Source organism: Gopherus flavomarginatus, chromosome 1 (genome assembly GCF_025201925.1).
Source record: "Gopherus flavomarginatus isolate rGopFla2 chromosome 1, rGopFla2.mat.asm, whole genome shotgun sequence".
Classification (NCBI taxonomy): domain Eukaryota; kingdom Metazoa; phylum Chordata; order Testudines; family Testudinidae; genus Gopherus; species Gopherus flavomarginatus.
The window spans coordinates 92,724,348-92,741,210 of NC_066617.1; the positions used below are offsets into that span (position 1 = coordinate 92,724,348).

Below are 16,863 nucleotides of genomic sequence, written 5' to 3' on the forward strand. Positions count from 1 at the left end.
TCTCTTCTGCCACTAAGAGTTGTGGGAAGGAGGAGGGGGTCGTGGGACATCCTGGGTCCTGTCCCGATGCCCTGTGATGCATTGCTTCACATCCCAGCAATGCCTGTACGTCCATCCGCATTTAACACCATTTTTCAACCCTTTGTGTACTGCGTGCTCTGCCTCTTCAGTCTGCAGAAATGGATCCTGCACTGTTGACCAGTCTGCTGCTCGCTCTGGCTAACACGTCGTGAGTGGCAGTAGAGTTATTCCTTAAACTACAAAGGCAAGAGTAGTTTGACATTGATTTTGCCACATGTAGTAGGTCTGACACAAGATTGCTTGTGGCATTCCCGGAGGTGCTGGAACGCCAGAGTCCAGGGCTATTATAGGGGCACAGCACAGGGTCACAAGGTTCAGGGATGCCTTGAGGCAGCAATTTGAGGCTGAAAGTCACTAATATTTGTTGCCATGCTTGGGAGTGCACTGCTTGTAATGCTAGGAGGTGATAGTGATTGGTGCAGAAGATGCACTATGAAGGTGTAAGAAAATTGCCCGTCGTTTTGCAGGGCTCTGTTTGCTTTCAATTAATGGAATAACGATCGCTTTCAAACCAAAACAATTCTTTTATTAAAAAACAACAACCAGAGGGGAGAGAGAAACAAAAACACACATATCAGCATTGTTGTGCTTTTCCAAGCTCCTGACTGCATGCATCTCTGACCTCCAAGTCATCGTCTGCCTCTGGGTCCCCCTCTGCCTCCCATTCCACATCCTCGTTGAAGATTTCCTCCTCCTGGCTTGGTCCACTCTTGAGTGGCACGCAAGCCACCGAAGTATCCACAGTGGCCTTTGCAGTGGAGGTGAGGTTGTCATAAACAGATAGTTAAGGGTTAATGTCTCTTTTACCTGTAAAGAGTTAACAAACAGGGACCCAAACACCTGACCAGAGGACCAATCAGGAAACAAGATACTTTCAAATTAGGTGGAGGGAAGCCTTTGTTTGTGGGTTTTGGGTTTGTGTGTTGTTCTCTCTAGGTCCTGGACGGGACTAGAGGTGCAACCAGGTTTCTGCCAATCTCCCTGCTACAGTCTCTTATCTATTCAGAATAGTGAGTAAGTAAAAAGGCGGTTATAGTCTTTTAACTTGTTTTTTCTTTATTTGCAGATGTGTACTTGCTGGAAGTAGCTTAAATTGTGTTTCTGCTGGAGAAAGCTTCTTTCTATTGTCTATAAGCTAAACGCCCCCCTGTATATTTACCATCTTGATTACAGAGACAATTTTTATGTTTTTCCTTCTTTATTAAAGTTTTTCTCTTTTTTTTTAAATCTAATTGATTTTTTGATTATCTTTTGTAAGACTTCAGGGAAGGGAGTCTGCACTCACCAGGGAATTGGTAGGAGAAAGGAAAGGGAGGAGGGAAGAAAAACCTGCTCTCTGCGTTTATCTCTGTATCTCTCTCCGGGGAAGAAGGGAGGGGGAAGGTAACATTCCTCTCGGTGTGGTGATTCAAGGAGTTGAATCACGGTGGTCTCCTAGTGTACCCAGGGCAGGAAAGAGCTGGGAGGAAGAAAGGAGGGGGAAGGGAAATGGTTTATTCCCCTTTGTTGTGAGACTCAAGGAATCTGGGTCTTGGGGGACCCCAGGGAAGGGTTTGGGGGGACCAGAGGGTATCAGGCCCTGGAATTCCTGATTGTTGGCAGCGCTACAGAATCTAAGCTGGTAATTAAGCTTAGAGGACTTTAGGCTAGTACCCATATCCTGGACGCTAAGGTCCAGAGTTGGGAATTATACTATGACAGAGGTCACCATCGAGTATTGTGTCCAGTTCTTTGAATAACCAGAAGCTTGTGGGCGCATCACCGGAGTGGCAGTTTGCCTCCTGTGCCTTGTGGTAGGCATTCTGCAGCTCCTTCACTTTGACCCTGCACTACAGTGTGTCCCAGTCATGGCCCCTTTCTGTCATGCATCATGAAACCTGTTTGTAGGTATCATAATTCCTACTGCTGGAGTGCAGCTGGGACAGCCTCCGCTCCCCAAATGCTGATGAGGTCCAGCAGCTAGGCATTGCTCCAAGCAGGGGATGCCTAGTGCATGGAGCAGGCATGGTCACCTGGAAAGATGCGCTGAGACCACCACGTGTCACCAAGCAAACAGGAAGGAATTTTAAAATTCCCGAAGAAGGGGTGGGGATGATGGTTGGTCACCTGAGGGCAGGGCAGTAGAATACAAACCAATGACCAGAGAGGCGAGAAGAGGCATTGTGGGACACATCCTGGAGGCCAATTGCAGCAGTGTAATCAACAAGGGTGTCTGCACTGGCACCATGGTGCTGTACCGCCGGCGCAGAAAGCTGTACATCTCTCATCGTGGTGGTTTTTTTTACAGCGCTGCTGTGACATTGCAGTCCATAATGTTTTATCTCTGAGGGTGACATATTACCTGTAATCAGTTTCTTAATGTATTAGGCTTAGACTTGAATGTTTTTGCTTTATTTTGCTTGGTGACTTACTTTGTTCTGTCTGTTATTACTTGAAACCACTTAAATACTACTTTTTTTACTTAATAAAATAACTTTTGTTTATTAATGAACCCAGAGTAAGTGATTAATACCTGGGGGAGCAAACAGCTGTGCATCTCTATCAGTGATATAGAGGGTGGACAATTTAGGAATTTATCCTTTATAAGCTTTATACAGAGTAAAACAGATTTTTGGGGGTTTGGCTCCCATTGGGAGCTGGGTATCTGGGTGCTGGAGATAGGAAACATGCTGAGCAGTTTTTAGTTTAAGTCTGCAGCTTTGGGAGTGTGGCCCAGACCTGGGTCTATGTTGTAGCAGGCTAGCATGTCTGGCTCAATGAGGTGGGGTTCTGGAGTCCTAAGCTGGCAGGGAAAATGGCTCAGAGGTAATTCAAGCACAGCATGTGATAGTCCCAAGGGGGTCTCTGTGACCAAATTTGTCACAGTTGCAGCTGCACAGTTTTGGCGCACTAAGTGGCTTGGCAGCAGGGCCGGCTCCAGGCACCAGAGAAGAAAGCAGGTACCTGGGGCGGCCAACAGAAAAAGGTGGCACTCCATCCTTTGTTGGGGTGGCAAGTCCGGATCAGCAGCAGTGGCACTTCGGTGGCAGCTGAATCGGTCCACTTCAGTCTTCGGCAGCAATTTGGTGGGAGCTCAATCAGGTTTTTCTTTTTTTTCTTCTTTTTTTTTCGCAGCCTGGGGCCAGGGCTGCCCAGAGGATTCAGGGGCCTGGGGTCTTCGGTGACGTGAGCCCCTTGCCACCGAATTGCCACCAAAGACCCGGCACTTCGGTGGCGGGTCCCGGGGCAGAAGGACCTCCCACCGCCAAATTGTCACCGAAGACCTGGAGTGGAAGAAGCTCTGGGGGCCCAGGCCGCACCAGAATTTTCCGGGGTCCCGGGAGCAAGTGAAGGACTCTGCTCCAGGGGCCCTGAAAAACTCTCATGGGGGCCCCTGCGGGACCCAGGGCAAATTGCCCCACTTGCCCCCCACCCCCGGGCAGCCCTGCCTGGGGCGGCAAAAAAGCTGGATCTAGCCGTGCTTGGCAGTGTATACACCCAGGAGTTACAATGCAGAAAGCTGCTTTACTGTGCAGAAATTTGCCACTGTAGACAAGGCCTAAGAAAAAGACCAGTAACTAGAGAATGTAAAAGTGCAATAGAAGCACATATAAAACAAGTGACATGAAAGACTATTCCCTGATTAAAGGGCATATACAACAGGAGGAGGCTGGAAAAAGCAACGAGTGAGTTACTACGTTGTCCTTTCTGGAGACATGAATTCCAATCCTGTTTCAAATCACAAGTGAAAATGCTGATTTGTCTCAGATGATGCTCTGGATTAAGATAAAAAGGGGATGCTCCATGCAGTTAGGCTTGAGGTGTATAAGCAAAGCAGGTCCTGGCTCAGTGAAGGGCACAATAATCAACTGGAATCAGCAGAGGAGGTGGCTGACTTAGAAATGTTACATTTTACTTATTGTCATTGGTGGTGTCATGGTATAATTCCCCACTCTGAACCTTAGCGTCCAAAAGATGAGGTACCAGCATGAATTCCTCTAAGCTCAATTACCAGCTTAGAACCTGTAGCGCTGCCACCAACCAGGAATTCCAGTGCCTGGTACACTCTGGTCCCCCCAAAACCTTGCCCGGGGACCCCCAAGACCCAGACCCTCTGGATCTTAACACAAGGAAAGTAAACCCTTTCCCTCACTGTTTCCTCTCCCAGGCTTCCCCTCCCTGGGTTACCCTGGAAGATTACTGTGATTCAAACTCCTTGAATCTTTTAACAGAGCGGAAAATTCATCTTCCCTGCTCCTTCCCTCTCCCCCTCCCTGACTCTTCCTGAGAGAGAAAGTAATCCTAACACAGAGAGAAATTAACCTCTCTCTTCCCCTTCCCTCCTTTCTCCCCACCAAGTCCCTGGTGAATCCAGACCCCGTCTCGTGGGGTCTCACCAGAGTAAAAAAAACAAGAAAAGCTTTTAATCAAAGAAAGAAAAAACAGTAAAAATTTTCTTTGTAAATTTAAGATGGAATATGTTACAGGGTCTTTCAGCTATAGACACTGGGAATACCCTCCCAGCCTAAGTATACAAGTACAAATTAAAATCCTTCCAGCCAAATACACATTTGTAAATAAAGAAAACAAACATAAGCCTAACTCGCTTTGTCTACCTAGCACTCACTATTCTGAACTTACAAGAGCTTGTATCGGAGAGACTGGAGAGAAACCTGGTTGCACGTCTGGTCCCTCTGAGCCCCCAGAGTGAACAACAAAAATCTAACAGCACACACAAAAACTTCCCTCCTTCAAGATTTGAAAGTATCCTGTCCCCTGATTGGTCCTCTGGTCAGGTGACAGCCTGGCTTACTGAACTTGACCCTTTACAGGCAAAAGAGACATGAAGTACTTCTGTTCTATTAACCCTTGACTATCTGTTTATGACAGGTGACCATAGCTTTTACTGCTTGCTTTGCTTCACTATTTGTTTTTCAAGAAGGCTGGGTTTGTGTTCCTCTGATGGAGGCAGGATTCCCCAGGTACCTTGCCTTGTAAGGTCTGAGGCCTTTTTCTGCAGCCGTAGTAGGAGAGCAGCAGCCATGAGTCAAGACTCAGGAAGTCACATCCTCACATTCCTTCTAAATTATATCAAAACAATGTAATATTGGATTGTTAAGAAGGCACCATCGTCAGATAAGCAAGGAATCTCCTAAGGCCTTGGCTACACTGGCACTTTACAGCGCTGCAACTTTCTCTCTCAGGGATGTGAAAAAACACACCCCTGAGGGCAGCAAGTTACAGTGCTGTAACGCGCCAGTGTAAACAGTGCCCCAGCGCTGGAGCTGTGCTCCCAGCACTGCAAGCTAATCCCCACGGGGAGGTGGAGTACCTGTAGTGCTGGGAGAGCTCTCTCCCAGCGCTGGCGCCACGACCGCACTCGCACTTCAAAGCGCTGCTGCGGGAGCGCTCCCGCGGCAGCGCTTTGGAGTTTCAAGTGTAGCCAAGCCCTAACATGTTTAAAGAAAACTTTGTTTGATGGCCCTCTGTCTGGCAAGGAATCTTATCAACAGTTGGGGGTGTGAAATCTATTTTGTTTATCTCTATGGTTTCTGTCTGCTTCTTTGATTGTTTCTGTCACAATTAATTTTACAAGATTTAAATCAGCGAAGATGGTGGGGTATGAATTATTTCACAATATGTTAGGACTGGTCAAAAATTATTTTCTAACATTTCAGTAAAATGATTGAAGTATAGCTAAGCGGAACTCAAGTTTCACTAGATAAACTGAGGTCCAAGAAGGAGACTAGCTGGGAAGGAAAAAGAAAGGAAAAGGGAAAAGAATAATAGGAAGGAAAGACCTGAAAGTAGAACTCACCACCGAAGACACAGCCCAAGAGCAGAGCTGCTAAGAATCCTCTGCATGACTGTGACATGAAGCAACCAGAATCCAGATGAGACTGAACTTGCCTGGGCAACAGGGAAAGTCCACCTGTGTGATCAGCATTGGTGAGCACAGCACTGTATGCTTAGCATGTGTATTTTGCTTGGTAATTGTTAATAAATAGAAGATAAGGATATTACTGTGTAAGGCTCTTTCACTGGTAAAAAGATCCTGGAAATGCACAGAGGAGTATGCCCCGAGCCCTAGGAAACGGGTAAGAGTGGGTACTTAAGTGAACCAGATTACACTCGGAGCCTGAGGAATTGGGCATGGGTGGCCCTGAGCCCTAGAAACTGAGTAAGGTTAGGTGCCTTTCGCCCAGAGCCCAGCCAGAGACCTGGGAAAGGGCGAAGGTGTGTAAATCAATCAGGTTATGCCTTGAGTCCTAGGAACTGAGTAAAGGTGTGTGCCCTAAAGTGTGCGGGTAACAGCCCCACATCCACCACTGCTGTTGAGGCTGCTATACCTGGAGGTAGAGTGCTTCAGGGCCCGTGAGGAGTGTTTGGGGGTCGGGCCATGACTTCCTACTAAATGTACCATCGTTTTAAACTGATACTGTAATTTGTTATCCTGGTGAGGTATCAATACTGTTTACAACATCTGCATGCTGGACCTAACCCACTTCATGTTTTCTTTCAACTGCAGGAAAACCTGCTGGAACAGCCAGCTGGAGAGAAGCAAGTGTGAATCTTCCGTGCAAAGGCTGTAAAGCTAGTCATATCTGTAAGTCTTTATGGGATCAAGCCTTAACATTTCATACACTGATCTCACTAGTCACATGCGTGGAGTGAGCGTTTAGAGGTTTGAAGCGCTGTACTGAAATGAGCTATCTTGAGATCACTACTGGCTCAGGATACAGCTGGAGCAACTACAGTTACAGCATTGTCCTGTTTACTTGCAATATCCTATTGTTCAGTACACAAGAGGAGGAAGTCAACTCTATGTTACTGTGACATTCCCAGGGCATAGGGAAGCTGTGTTTGTTGTGATATTAAGCCAAGTAAATATGAGAGGGGGTTCCTTTTGGGGCTCTCTATTATCTGACCCATATTTCATGTGAGTTTGGGTATGTTCCACTATGGTAATAGATACACATTTCTGGGACAGGGGCATCAGATTGGTATAATTTTTGGTGGTGCGCAGAATAGGTCCAAGTCCTGCCCCACCCCCCCACCTGCCTTGTAAGCATATATTTATTTTAAAATAAAGTAAAAATGGACTGGAAACAGTAAGTGTTTAATGGTTTCCCTATATTGCACAATGTAGGGGTGGGGGCTGCAGGGTGGAGCAAGGGATGAAGGGTTCAGGAGGAGGCTCAGGGCTGGGGCAGAGGCTAGAGGTGCAGGGAGGTGAGGGCTCTGGCTGGGGGTGCAGGCTCTGGGGTGGGGCCAAGGATCAGGAGTTTGGGGTGCAGGCAGCCCCCCCAACCCTCTCAGGGCCACACAGAGGATTCAGGGGGCCTGGGGCAGGGCCAGGTCTTTGGCAATTCAGCAGCGGGTCCCTCTCGCAGGGTAGGACCCGCCGCTGAATGCAGCTGAAGTATGAAGCAGTGGGGTAGAGTAGGGTGACCAGATCACCCAGGTCAAATATCGGGACGCGAGGGGGCGGGGCAGGGGCAAAGGGGGAAAAAAGGCAGCAGAGCAAAAAACAAACAAACAAAAAAACACAACAACCACTCCCCACCCCCGATTCCTCCCCCACCCCGCAAGCGCTGGAGCGAGGCCCGGGAGACTGAGAGTCCGGCCTAGCGCCGAGCAGGCAGGACTCGGGCGCGGTACCTGGAGGGAGAGGAGGAGGTGGCCCGCAGCGGCTGTTCTCCCCACCTGGGCAGCGGGACTCGGGAGCAGCAGCTGCTGCAGCTCCCACAGCCGCGGGGGGAGGAAGCGGCCGCTGGCCAAGCTCGGCGGCTGCGGCGCTGGCACCCGGGCCCGAACCCGGGCCTGCTGCGGGGACCCAGCCCCTGGCCAGTAGCATCTGGGCTGGCTGCCCGGCTGGTGCAATCCCGCGGGCGGCCCTGGAGTAGGGGCAGCAGGCCACAGCCCCCCCATCCCGCTCGGGTCCCGCAGGGGAACGAACGGGGCTGGGCTGCCGATGCCTCCGCCGCAGGATTGCACCAGCCGGGCAGCCAGCCCAGAGGCGACTGGCCAGGGGCTGGGCGCAGCGTGCGCGCTGGGTCCCCGCAGCAGGCCCAGGCTCGGGGGGTTCGGGCCCGGGAGCCGGAGCCAAAGCCGCAGCCGCCGAGCGCCACGTGCTTGGCCACTTCCTCCCCCCGCGGCAGTGGGAGCTGCAGCAGCGGCTGCTCTCGAGTCCCGCTTCCCAGGTGGGGAGAACAGCCGCCGCCGCCTGGCCCCGCGGGCCGCCCGCTGCTCTCCCTCCAGTACCGCGCCCGAGTGCCGCCTGCTCGGCGCCAACCCGAACTCACACTCACCCCAGCCCAGCGCTTCCCTACGTCTCCTGGGCACGGCGGGCTTGGCAAGAGGCGGGGATTTGAGGAGGGAGCCATGGGGCCGTGAGGGGGCGGGGATTTGGGGAGGGATCCAATGGGATAAGAAGGGGGCGGGGAGGAGCGTTTGTTTTTATTGGTCGGGACGCGGCACAAACAAGCAAATATCGGGACGTCTGGTCACCCTACGGTAGAGCGACCTAAGTGCCGCCACCGCGGCTTTTTTTTTCCTTCTGCCGCTTGCGGCGCTTGTACTCACCGGGCGGCGCTCCGAAGCTTCCGCAGCACTGGGGGGCGGGTCCTTCACTTGCTCGGAGCCTCCTGCACTGAAGGACCCGCCGCCAAAGACTCGGAGCGAGTGAAGGGCCCGCCACCGAAGTGCACCAAAAACCCAGAGCGGCTCGCGGGACCCCTGCGGGGCCCAGGGCAAATTGCCCCACTCCCCCCCCCCGTGGCCCCAAATCCTCTCCCTGCCAGCAGCAGCGAGCTCCAGGGGAGGGCTCCCCCCACCTGACAGCGCACTAACCTGCACCACTGTCACTGCACCTGCTCCTAGGGCCCATCTCAGGTCCAGGGAGTTACACTTCCCCAGAGCAAGAAATCCTCATTCAAAAACAAGAGCAACAAGAGTTCAGAGGGAAAACTGACAGTCAATAAACTTTTCCCCACCTTCAATTCCGGGGAGGGGTTGGGGTGGGGTGGCGGGCGAGACTTCACGCTGCATCCCGGGAGAAGCTGAAAGGAGCTGCTCACGTGCGGGAGGTGCAGCGAGAAGTCCTGCTGGCCACGGGGAAACAAAAGGCTACATTGCACCCAAGGAGACAGAGGGGAAAGAAGCTGGCTCAGTGGGAGAGGGGAGGAGGAGAAGCGGTGAAGTTGTTTGCTGCCAGGAGACAGAAAAACAGCCTGAGTTTCGTCCCCCAAAGTGGAGATGGGGAGGAGAAAGCGTGGAGGGGAAGGGTCAGAGTGCCCTGGCTACAGCCACAAAGAAGGGAAACTAGCAAAATAAAAGAAAAGCGGAAGAGAGGAAGGAAAAGAAAAAGCCCAAAGTGGGCTGAGCAGTCACCTGGGGCTCGCTGAGCTGCTGCACTCAGTCACTCACTCCTCTGAACCTCCACCCAAACACCTCAGCCTACCACCACAGCGCTCCCTTTTGTAGCCAGCAGCGGCAGCCGCCAGCAAGGGAGCACAGCACAGAGCAGAAGGGCAGCCACCCGCTGCCCAGGGCACAGGCAGGGACGCTTTGGGGGAGGCATGTGGGGGCAGCAGGTGGGGTCAGGGGATGCTCTGTGGGAGTCATGCAGGGTGGCAGGCAGGGCTGGGGGAGAGACCCAGCCCCCAACATTGGTGAAACTGGGCCGTGGGGGCCTGAATATTGCTGGAGCATGGGAACCACAGACCCATGTAACTCTCCGCCCGTGTTCCAGAATTCATCACAAACTGCATGAGCTCTCATGGAACCTCCCTGAAAAACTGCCCTGAAACCAATTTACTCAGCTGCGTGGGAATTCTCCTTGGCTCTTTGAGGATTCCCTGTGCAGAGAGGAATCCCTTCTGGTTGGGTATGGCTGCTGCAGCTTGTAGGCCATCCTGCCTCAGAGCTGTGGCTGCCAGACTAGGCCCTGGAGGTTGCTGACTGTTGGTGCAGGTTAAAGTAGACTGATCTAATCTGTGCCAGTGGACTGGCCTGGCGCTGAGCTGCCCAATGATCAAGAGGGTGCAAATGGCATCTTTACAGTCTGCTCTGGAGCTATGCTGAGGCACATTGGTCACAGCTCAGGATCTGTCCCACTACTTGAAGGTTTCCTACAGTGCCTATCATTAACCGAGGCAATTAGGAATTACATGGAAATCCAGTCCTGGGGTTTCCAGGAAACTTCCTGTTCAGTTTACTGATGTAAGAATGTCTAATAATTTCTATTTTGTGGGGAACACTGTATGTCAATTCAAGGAATAAAACCAGAAACATGCATTGCTTCATTGCCCCATATGTTAAGCTCTTCTCATAAAGTCACATGTTCGAACAACACACCTTTATTCTAGTCACAACTAACACTAAACGCACAGCGAGGTTCTAGGATACAATGGACTCAGGTATCATCTGAGTACTGAGAAAAGCATCTCTGCACTTAGCACTTTTAGCCAACTCTACTGATCTCAAACCCCAAGCTAGTGTCCTTGGGATTAATCCTGGCCCATCTTGGGGAAGGAACAAATATTAAATAGGCATAAGTACAATGGATTAGATGGACAGCAACAAAGACAGCAGTTTTAGTCACATCTGGGATCCAGCACCATAGCAAGACATACAACAAGATGGAATTTTTTAAGGCACTTTACTTACTTTTAGCTTTTTAATTTTAGAATAAACTTCTGCTTTTTGCTTTTGCCTCACAGTGGAACAACATCCTCCTTTACTTCCCCAGACTCTCTAGCATAGGCAGTCCCTGATCTGCATTCCCTATATTCCCCCAAAGGTCCTAATCTGTGACTAGCAACCATCAGCTGTACAGAACTGGATGGAATTCCCCTAGGAGTCCATTAGCACTGTTTCTTAAAGTGGCTGGTAGGGTCTGAATTGAGTAACACAAATCCTTCCCCTTTTTAGTTTTCCATTCTGGTCAGATATCACGTTAATTCTGAAGAAGTCAGATGATTCAGGTGTTTTTCTTATGTCTGAAATTCACTGACAATTAAAAAATGAAAAAATTCTAAAAGAAACTTAAATGCTGTGCCTTCTTTAGCTATCACTCAGAGGTTCTGGAAATCTAGAATCTGTCTTGCAGGACAGTGTGAGGCTAAACTTCTTTGCACTGTATACACTTCTGCTGCATTTTCACAGCACTCCTGCCAAAGGGTTTCCCCAGGACTGGAGTCCTAATCCCTCAGGGTATCTGATGTGAAGCCACTCATTTCCCAGAGTTGATGTCCTGTCTGAATGGAGCCTGGATGGCTGTATATTTTAGCTTGTAAGGTACCGTTTTTCACAACATTTGCATCAATTTCTAAGCCTGACAGGAAATTCACCCAGTTGCGACTGGAAGGTCTTGTAAGTAGAGTCTGTGACCCAGGCTCCAGAGTTTTTCTCTTAGCCACTGCCTTGGTCTCACTATTGCACAATAATCCTTTTGTTGATGTCTTCTTCATGGCACATAGCAAAGATGCTGGATGGAATGTTTCTCTGTTGTCATGTTGGGACAGTAAAATCATTTTGCTTGATAATGTAGGCCTGGCCATGTTCCCTTTCATATTTGAACAAGTTGCCAGGTCTGCTCTGTATAGAAAAACAAAATATGTCAGTTAGTGCCTTACATGTATCTCAGTCCACCCTATTCAACTTGTATTATAGACATGTCTACAAAATACCATCTGGTGGCTATGTCCTCCAATTCCAGGGCTGTCCAGAGGATTCAGGAGGCCTGGGGTCTTCGGTGGCGGAGGGCCCCGCCGCCAAATTGCTGCCGAAGACCTAGCACTTCGGCAGCAGGTCCTGGAACAGAAGGACCCCCCACCGCCGAATTGCCACTGAAGACCCAGAGCGGAAGAAGCTCCGGGGGCCCGGGCCCCGCAAGAGTTTTCTGGGGCCTCCGGAGCAAGTGAAGGACCCTGCTCCAGGGGCCCTGAAAAACTCTTGTGGGGGTCTCTGCAGGGCTGGGGCAAATTGTCCCACTTGCCCCCACGCCCCCCCGGCGCGGCCCTGTCCAATTCTGTCTATCAAGTCAATCCATCTATCATTCTAGGTATTTTACAAATTCTATATTGTAGTTAATAACTCTTTCTAGCAGCATACAAATATAATCAAAGGAGATTTCTTGTACTATTGGCTAAATCCAGTGCTGGCCACACTCAGTTGAACTGCTCAGTACTGGGTTTTGACTTAGTTTTGGGGTACAAACCGTTGAGAGGTGGAGATAAAGAAGAGGTAGTGAGAGGGCAGTCCTAGCCAAATTGCATGCTGGATAACTGAACATGTTGGGAAATTTAAACAGCTAAGGTTCAATTGGATATGAGCTATTTTTAACTTCCTGTGCTAAACTGTTGTATAGTATCATGCCTCATAAATGGTTGCAAATCAACTCTCAGGTGTCCACTGTCAATAAAATGATACCTATGTACAGATTTTGTATGATTGTAAAGTGCTACGAGATTCTCCCGGATGACAGATGATAATTATTATAATCTATATGGTTTATGACCCTCCAATTTATCTATCACAGATCATGAGATATGTATGTCAGTCTCAAAAGATAGGTTGAGTGGCTTGGTGAATAAATCTCTCAACATGTGTATCAGGGTCAAGAGTCAAGATCAGCTTGAAATGCCAAACAAAAATGAGGGCTATATTCTTAGCTCAGTTGCTACTGGGTAGGAGTTTGCATTACAAAAAAACAATGCATATGATAGACCACAAGTGGAAGTTTCTACTCAGGAGAGACTCAAAAGTAAGCTTGTGCAGTGAGGACAGAGAAATCCCTGAGCAGATGAGATCCCTCATTTTTCAGTTGCCCAGCTGTGTATGGCTTAGAAATAAAGCAAGAACTTTTGCTTCTGTTAGTGCTGACACCCTCATTGTTCATGCCACAATGTACATTCAACATATCACTGACAGGATAGGCAAGTTCAGTAATGGACTCTTCTTCACCTACCGGTGCTGGCCAAAGGATTTTGGCTGTGGTTCACCCTCATGACACTTTTCATTGGATTCCCTGTCCTTTGCACCAGGCACTATAGGGAGAGAAAGTTGCAGTGATTCTTGTGTCTGGCATGACTTGATCATCCTAACATTCGCTCCTTGGTTTGTTGTCCTGTTTCGGCAGGACCTTGAACTTTTCAGTGGTGACCTGTTCTTCACTTTTCTTTCTTCCCTGCTTGAACTGCTCTTTGCATAGCGATCCAGATCTGGGCCAAAAAGGAAAAAAAGCTACACCACATCAGCCATGTGTGAATTCTTTATTAGCTAAGATGATACATGATTTTAGTGAAATGTGAACCTACTCTGATAGTTTAGTTTAGCTTACAAGAATGGAAAGTCTGGCAGCAGGGTGCATCCAATATGAGCAGTGATCTACAACATGCTTTACAGCCTAATATACTATAGTGCAGGGGTTCTCAGCTTTCTCTCTGAGGCCCTGCTCGACATGCTATAAGAACTCCAGGACCCAGGGGAGGGGGGCGTGCCTCAGGGCAGGGACCTTGGGCATAGGCGTAGTTTGACTTCTATTTGGGGGAGTCAGGGGTCAGCAAGGTTTGAGCCACCTCCGCACGGTGGGGTCCATGGAGGGAGTTTATACATTTAAATTATAACTCAAAGGTGGGGTGCTTAGCTCAAAAAAATTGAAAACAGCTTAAGGTGCAGGGAGGGGGTAGCTAGGGGCTGTGTACAGACAGAGGGTAGCTGGGTCTGTGTGCACACAGGGGGTGGCTGTGGGTGCAGGGAGGGGGTGGCTAGGGGCTGTATGCAGCTATGGGGGTAACTCGGGGTGCAGGGAGGCAGCTGCTAGGGGCTGTGTGCAGGCGGGGGGTAGCTCAGGCTGCAGCAAGGGTGTAGCTCAGGGTATAGGGAGATGGGTGTTAGGGGCTGTGTGCAGGAGGACTCCCTTGCAGTCCCTGTTCCCAGATGGGTCTGTCAGCCACAGAGCCAGGTCTCCCCACCTAGGGGGCTCTTACTGGCTGCCTCTGCTGGAGCAAAGGGGGCTGGGACCTGAGGAGAAGCTTCAGTCTGGGGCACGAGCAGGAGACCAGGGAATGCTGCCATTGCCTGCTCCATGGCACCAGTCAGAGCAGGAGTTGCCCCGCACTGCCCGGCTCTGGCTTCCTGCCTCCGACCTGGCTGGGGGTGGGAGGAGAGGAGATGGCGGTGGGCGCTCAGGGAGATGTGGAGCTGCCCTCGAGATGGTGCTCTTACACTGCACTTTGGCGTGGGGGAAGCAATGCCCTCCATGTCCCCAACCCAGCCCACCATGGGCTCAGGGTTCTGCCCCACAGGGAGCACCAGGGCTTGGGGCTCTGGGATTCAGCCCCGTGCCTCCCGGCTTCAGCTCTGCGAGGGGTGCCAGGGATTTGGGCTTCAGTCCCACGCCTCACCCGGTTTCAGCCCGGGGGGTGGGGGCTGGGGATTGGAGCTTCAACCCTGTCCCTCCCAGCTTCAGTCCTGGGGGGGTGCCGGGGATCGAGGTTTCAGTCCCACTCCTCACCCAGCTTCTGCCCTGTAGGGGGCGCTGCAGATTGGGCAGAGGTTAACATCCAGTGGAAAAGATATAGATTCATCTCCTATATCCTGGTAAATTTACTCAATGAAACCAGTTCTGACATCCTCTGGCATGTAAGTTATTGCTGAAAACCTAATGGTTGCTGTATTTTTCAGCACAATCCTTGCACTTCCATCATCTAACTCATTGCTTTGTAAAATGCTTTAGGATATCTGGACTAGGGAATGCACTAAACAAAAGCAAATCCTGTTGTCTTTTGGCACCTAGAATACTTTAATTAAAAACATATAAAAAACCTTTCATACAGGTAAGTGTCTTTTCTGTGCAGCTGGTGACCCCTCTGCGTTGGTGCTTCTCTACACTTTGAGATGTCATCTTGAAGAACGGTGAATAGAGGTTTGCTCTCTTAGGTAAGGTTGCATCTTGGGACATGCTTTCTCCTAACCCCAGAGGCAAACAATTCTTTTCAAGAACATTCTCTTCGGCACCCTGAGTCAGTCTCTCAGAGCTGAAAGAAATGGCATTCACACCAGTAATTCATTTATTTCCAGACTAATTTGTGACTATATATCTGTATATAAAAGACAATGACACTGTTACAGCTGGAGGATCTCCTGTTGTTACATTAATGCCAAGTTAAAGTGTGTGTGGGGGGGCATTTTCCCATGTAGTTCAACTGTACAAAACAAACTATGGTGGCCCAATCATTTTATCTGATGGATACTGATGCAAATGACATTTGGCCACTGTACCACCATCCATCCAGGATCTTATACTGGTGCCCATCCCACGAGTACTGGAGAGTCACCAGAGTAGCTCAAGAGTAAAAAACAAGAACAATGATATTTCTTTTTTCCCTTTCTGGGAAGATAGGCTTAGTTTCTTTTTAATACAAAAGTATGAGAAATAAGGTACTATTGTGGGAAAGCTTAAACGAAGAGGTGGGTTTTGCTTTAACTCTCAATATAGAAAATTTAATGGTTAACCTTATTTCATAAGCCTTCTGGGGCAGGGACTAGCTTTTTGTCCTGTGTTTGTACAGTGCCTAGCACACTGGGATTCCGGTCCATGACTGGTGCTCCTGGGTGCTACCGCAATAATAATAGTAATAATAATAAGCAAAGAGTTTTCAAGTCTTGGTCTGGCTCTCGTGAAGGTTCTTTCTCTGCTGCATACTGAGATTCAGACAATAAGTCTACTGTTAGCCACTCATGCAAGCCATCTTTGGTATAAAAGTATTTTTTTTTAAAGCATATGGTACTTTTATAAATAAACTGGATGCTGACTGGCCAAAGCTTTATCCTCTTTCAAATGTAATAAGTAATTTTCTGCCATCCTGCAATTTGACTGGCTACCAGTAGCACTGATTCTACTTTTGAATAACATACCACCAGGCACTGCCAACCCAGGAATAGCTTACTGTGCATATTGAACAAGCAAAGGGAACTAACAGCCTATCAGTAGGTAGGTATTTATGTACTTAATGAACACTGAACGTCAGTGTTACTGGTATAAAAGTCCTGCACATCCAGAAGAGGATACAGCCTTCAGATTTCACTGCCAAGACAGCCCAAACCTGGAAGTGCAGATATCCATGTCTTACCTGTAAGTATGTGAGTAGTCCCATTGATTTCAGTGGGGCAAATCACATGTTTAAAGTTAAGCACATGTATAAGGATTTGCAGAACTGGGGCCTAAAATGGCAAGACAAAATGACAGAAGAACAGAAAGTCAGATAAATAAAAAAGATCAGCGGGGGAAAAAAAGCCGCCACCACCACCTCTGAAAATCATCTTCCAAAAGGGGATCATCCTTCCCCTGGTAAATGATTTTAATCTCTGTTTCAGTCTGTTTCCCTCTCCACATCATAAAGAGGGACTTTGAAAAATCAAGCTGGGATCACTCTTTCCCCTCCAAGAGAAATGCTGGAAATCAAATATAATGTTCTCTTACCTGAAGCATTTTCCCACTTGCTTGATGGAGGTTGTAACAGGCAGTTTTACTATAAAAAGTAGGAAAGAAATCCTCACTGTAATGAATGTGCACGTCAGATTTAGAGGAAATAGTTCAACACACAATACAATACCCTGATGTTTGTCTTTACAGTTTACTCCCACTTTTGATGGCTAATGTAAGTCATAGGGAGTTGTGGGTGCTTAGGACCTCTGAAAATCAAGCAACTTATTTAGGTGCTTAAGTACAGATTAGTAGCCTAATTTTAGGCATGCAGTTTTGAACATTTTGGCCTTGGAGCATATATCCATTAT

At 49.0% G+C, this 16,863-nt stretch overlaps 1 protein-coding gene and 1 long non-coding RNA gene across 9 annotated transcripts in view; one reads left to right on the forward strand and one right to left on the reverse strand.

Moving 5' to 3' along the window:
- The first annotated feature begins 6,167 nt into the window (after positions 1-6,167).
- On the forward strand, positions 6,168-10,357 carry LOC127040030 (uncharacterized). The gene is made up of 2 exons (XR_007771333.1): positions 6,168-6,667; positions 8,944-10,357. It is a non-coding gene; the product is annotated as an uncharacterized LOC127040030 (long non-coding RNA).
- AGBL3 (AGBL carboxypeptidase 3) overlaps positions 10,008-16,863 on the reverse strand; it is a 75,454-nt gene continuing 68,598 nt past the window's right edge. For 4 of the 8 annotated variants that reach the window (XM_050933671.1, XM_050933672.1, XM_050933676.1 and 1 more), the window contains 4 exons: positions 16,550-16,598; positions 14,902-15,104; positions 13,034-13,286; positions 10,008-11,661 (listed from right to left, as the gene is read on the reverse strand). In XM_050933671.1, the coding sequence (XP_050789628.1) occupies positions 11,265-11,661; positions 13,034-13,286; positions 14,902-15,104; positions 16,550-16,598 (902 nt within the window). In that variant the 3' untranslated portion in view covers positions 10,008-11,264. Of the gene's footprint in view, positions 11,662-13,033; positions 13,287-14,901; positions 15,105-16,199; positions 16,291-16,549; positions 16,599-16,863 lie in introns of those variants that run through there. The other 4 variants (XM_050933674.1, XM_050933670.1, XM_050933673.1 and 1 more) reach the window with 3 other exon arrangements.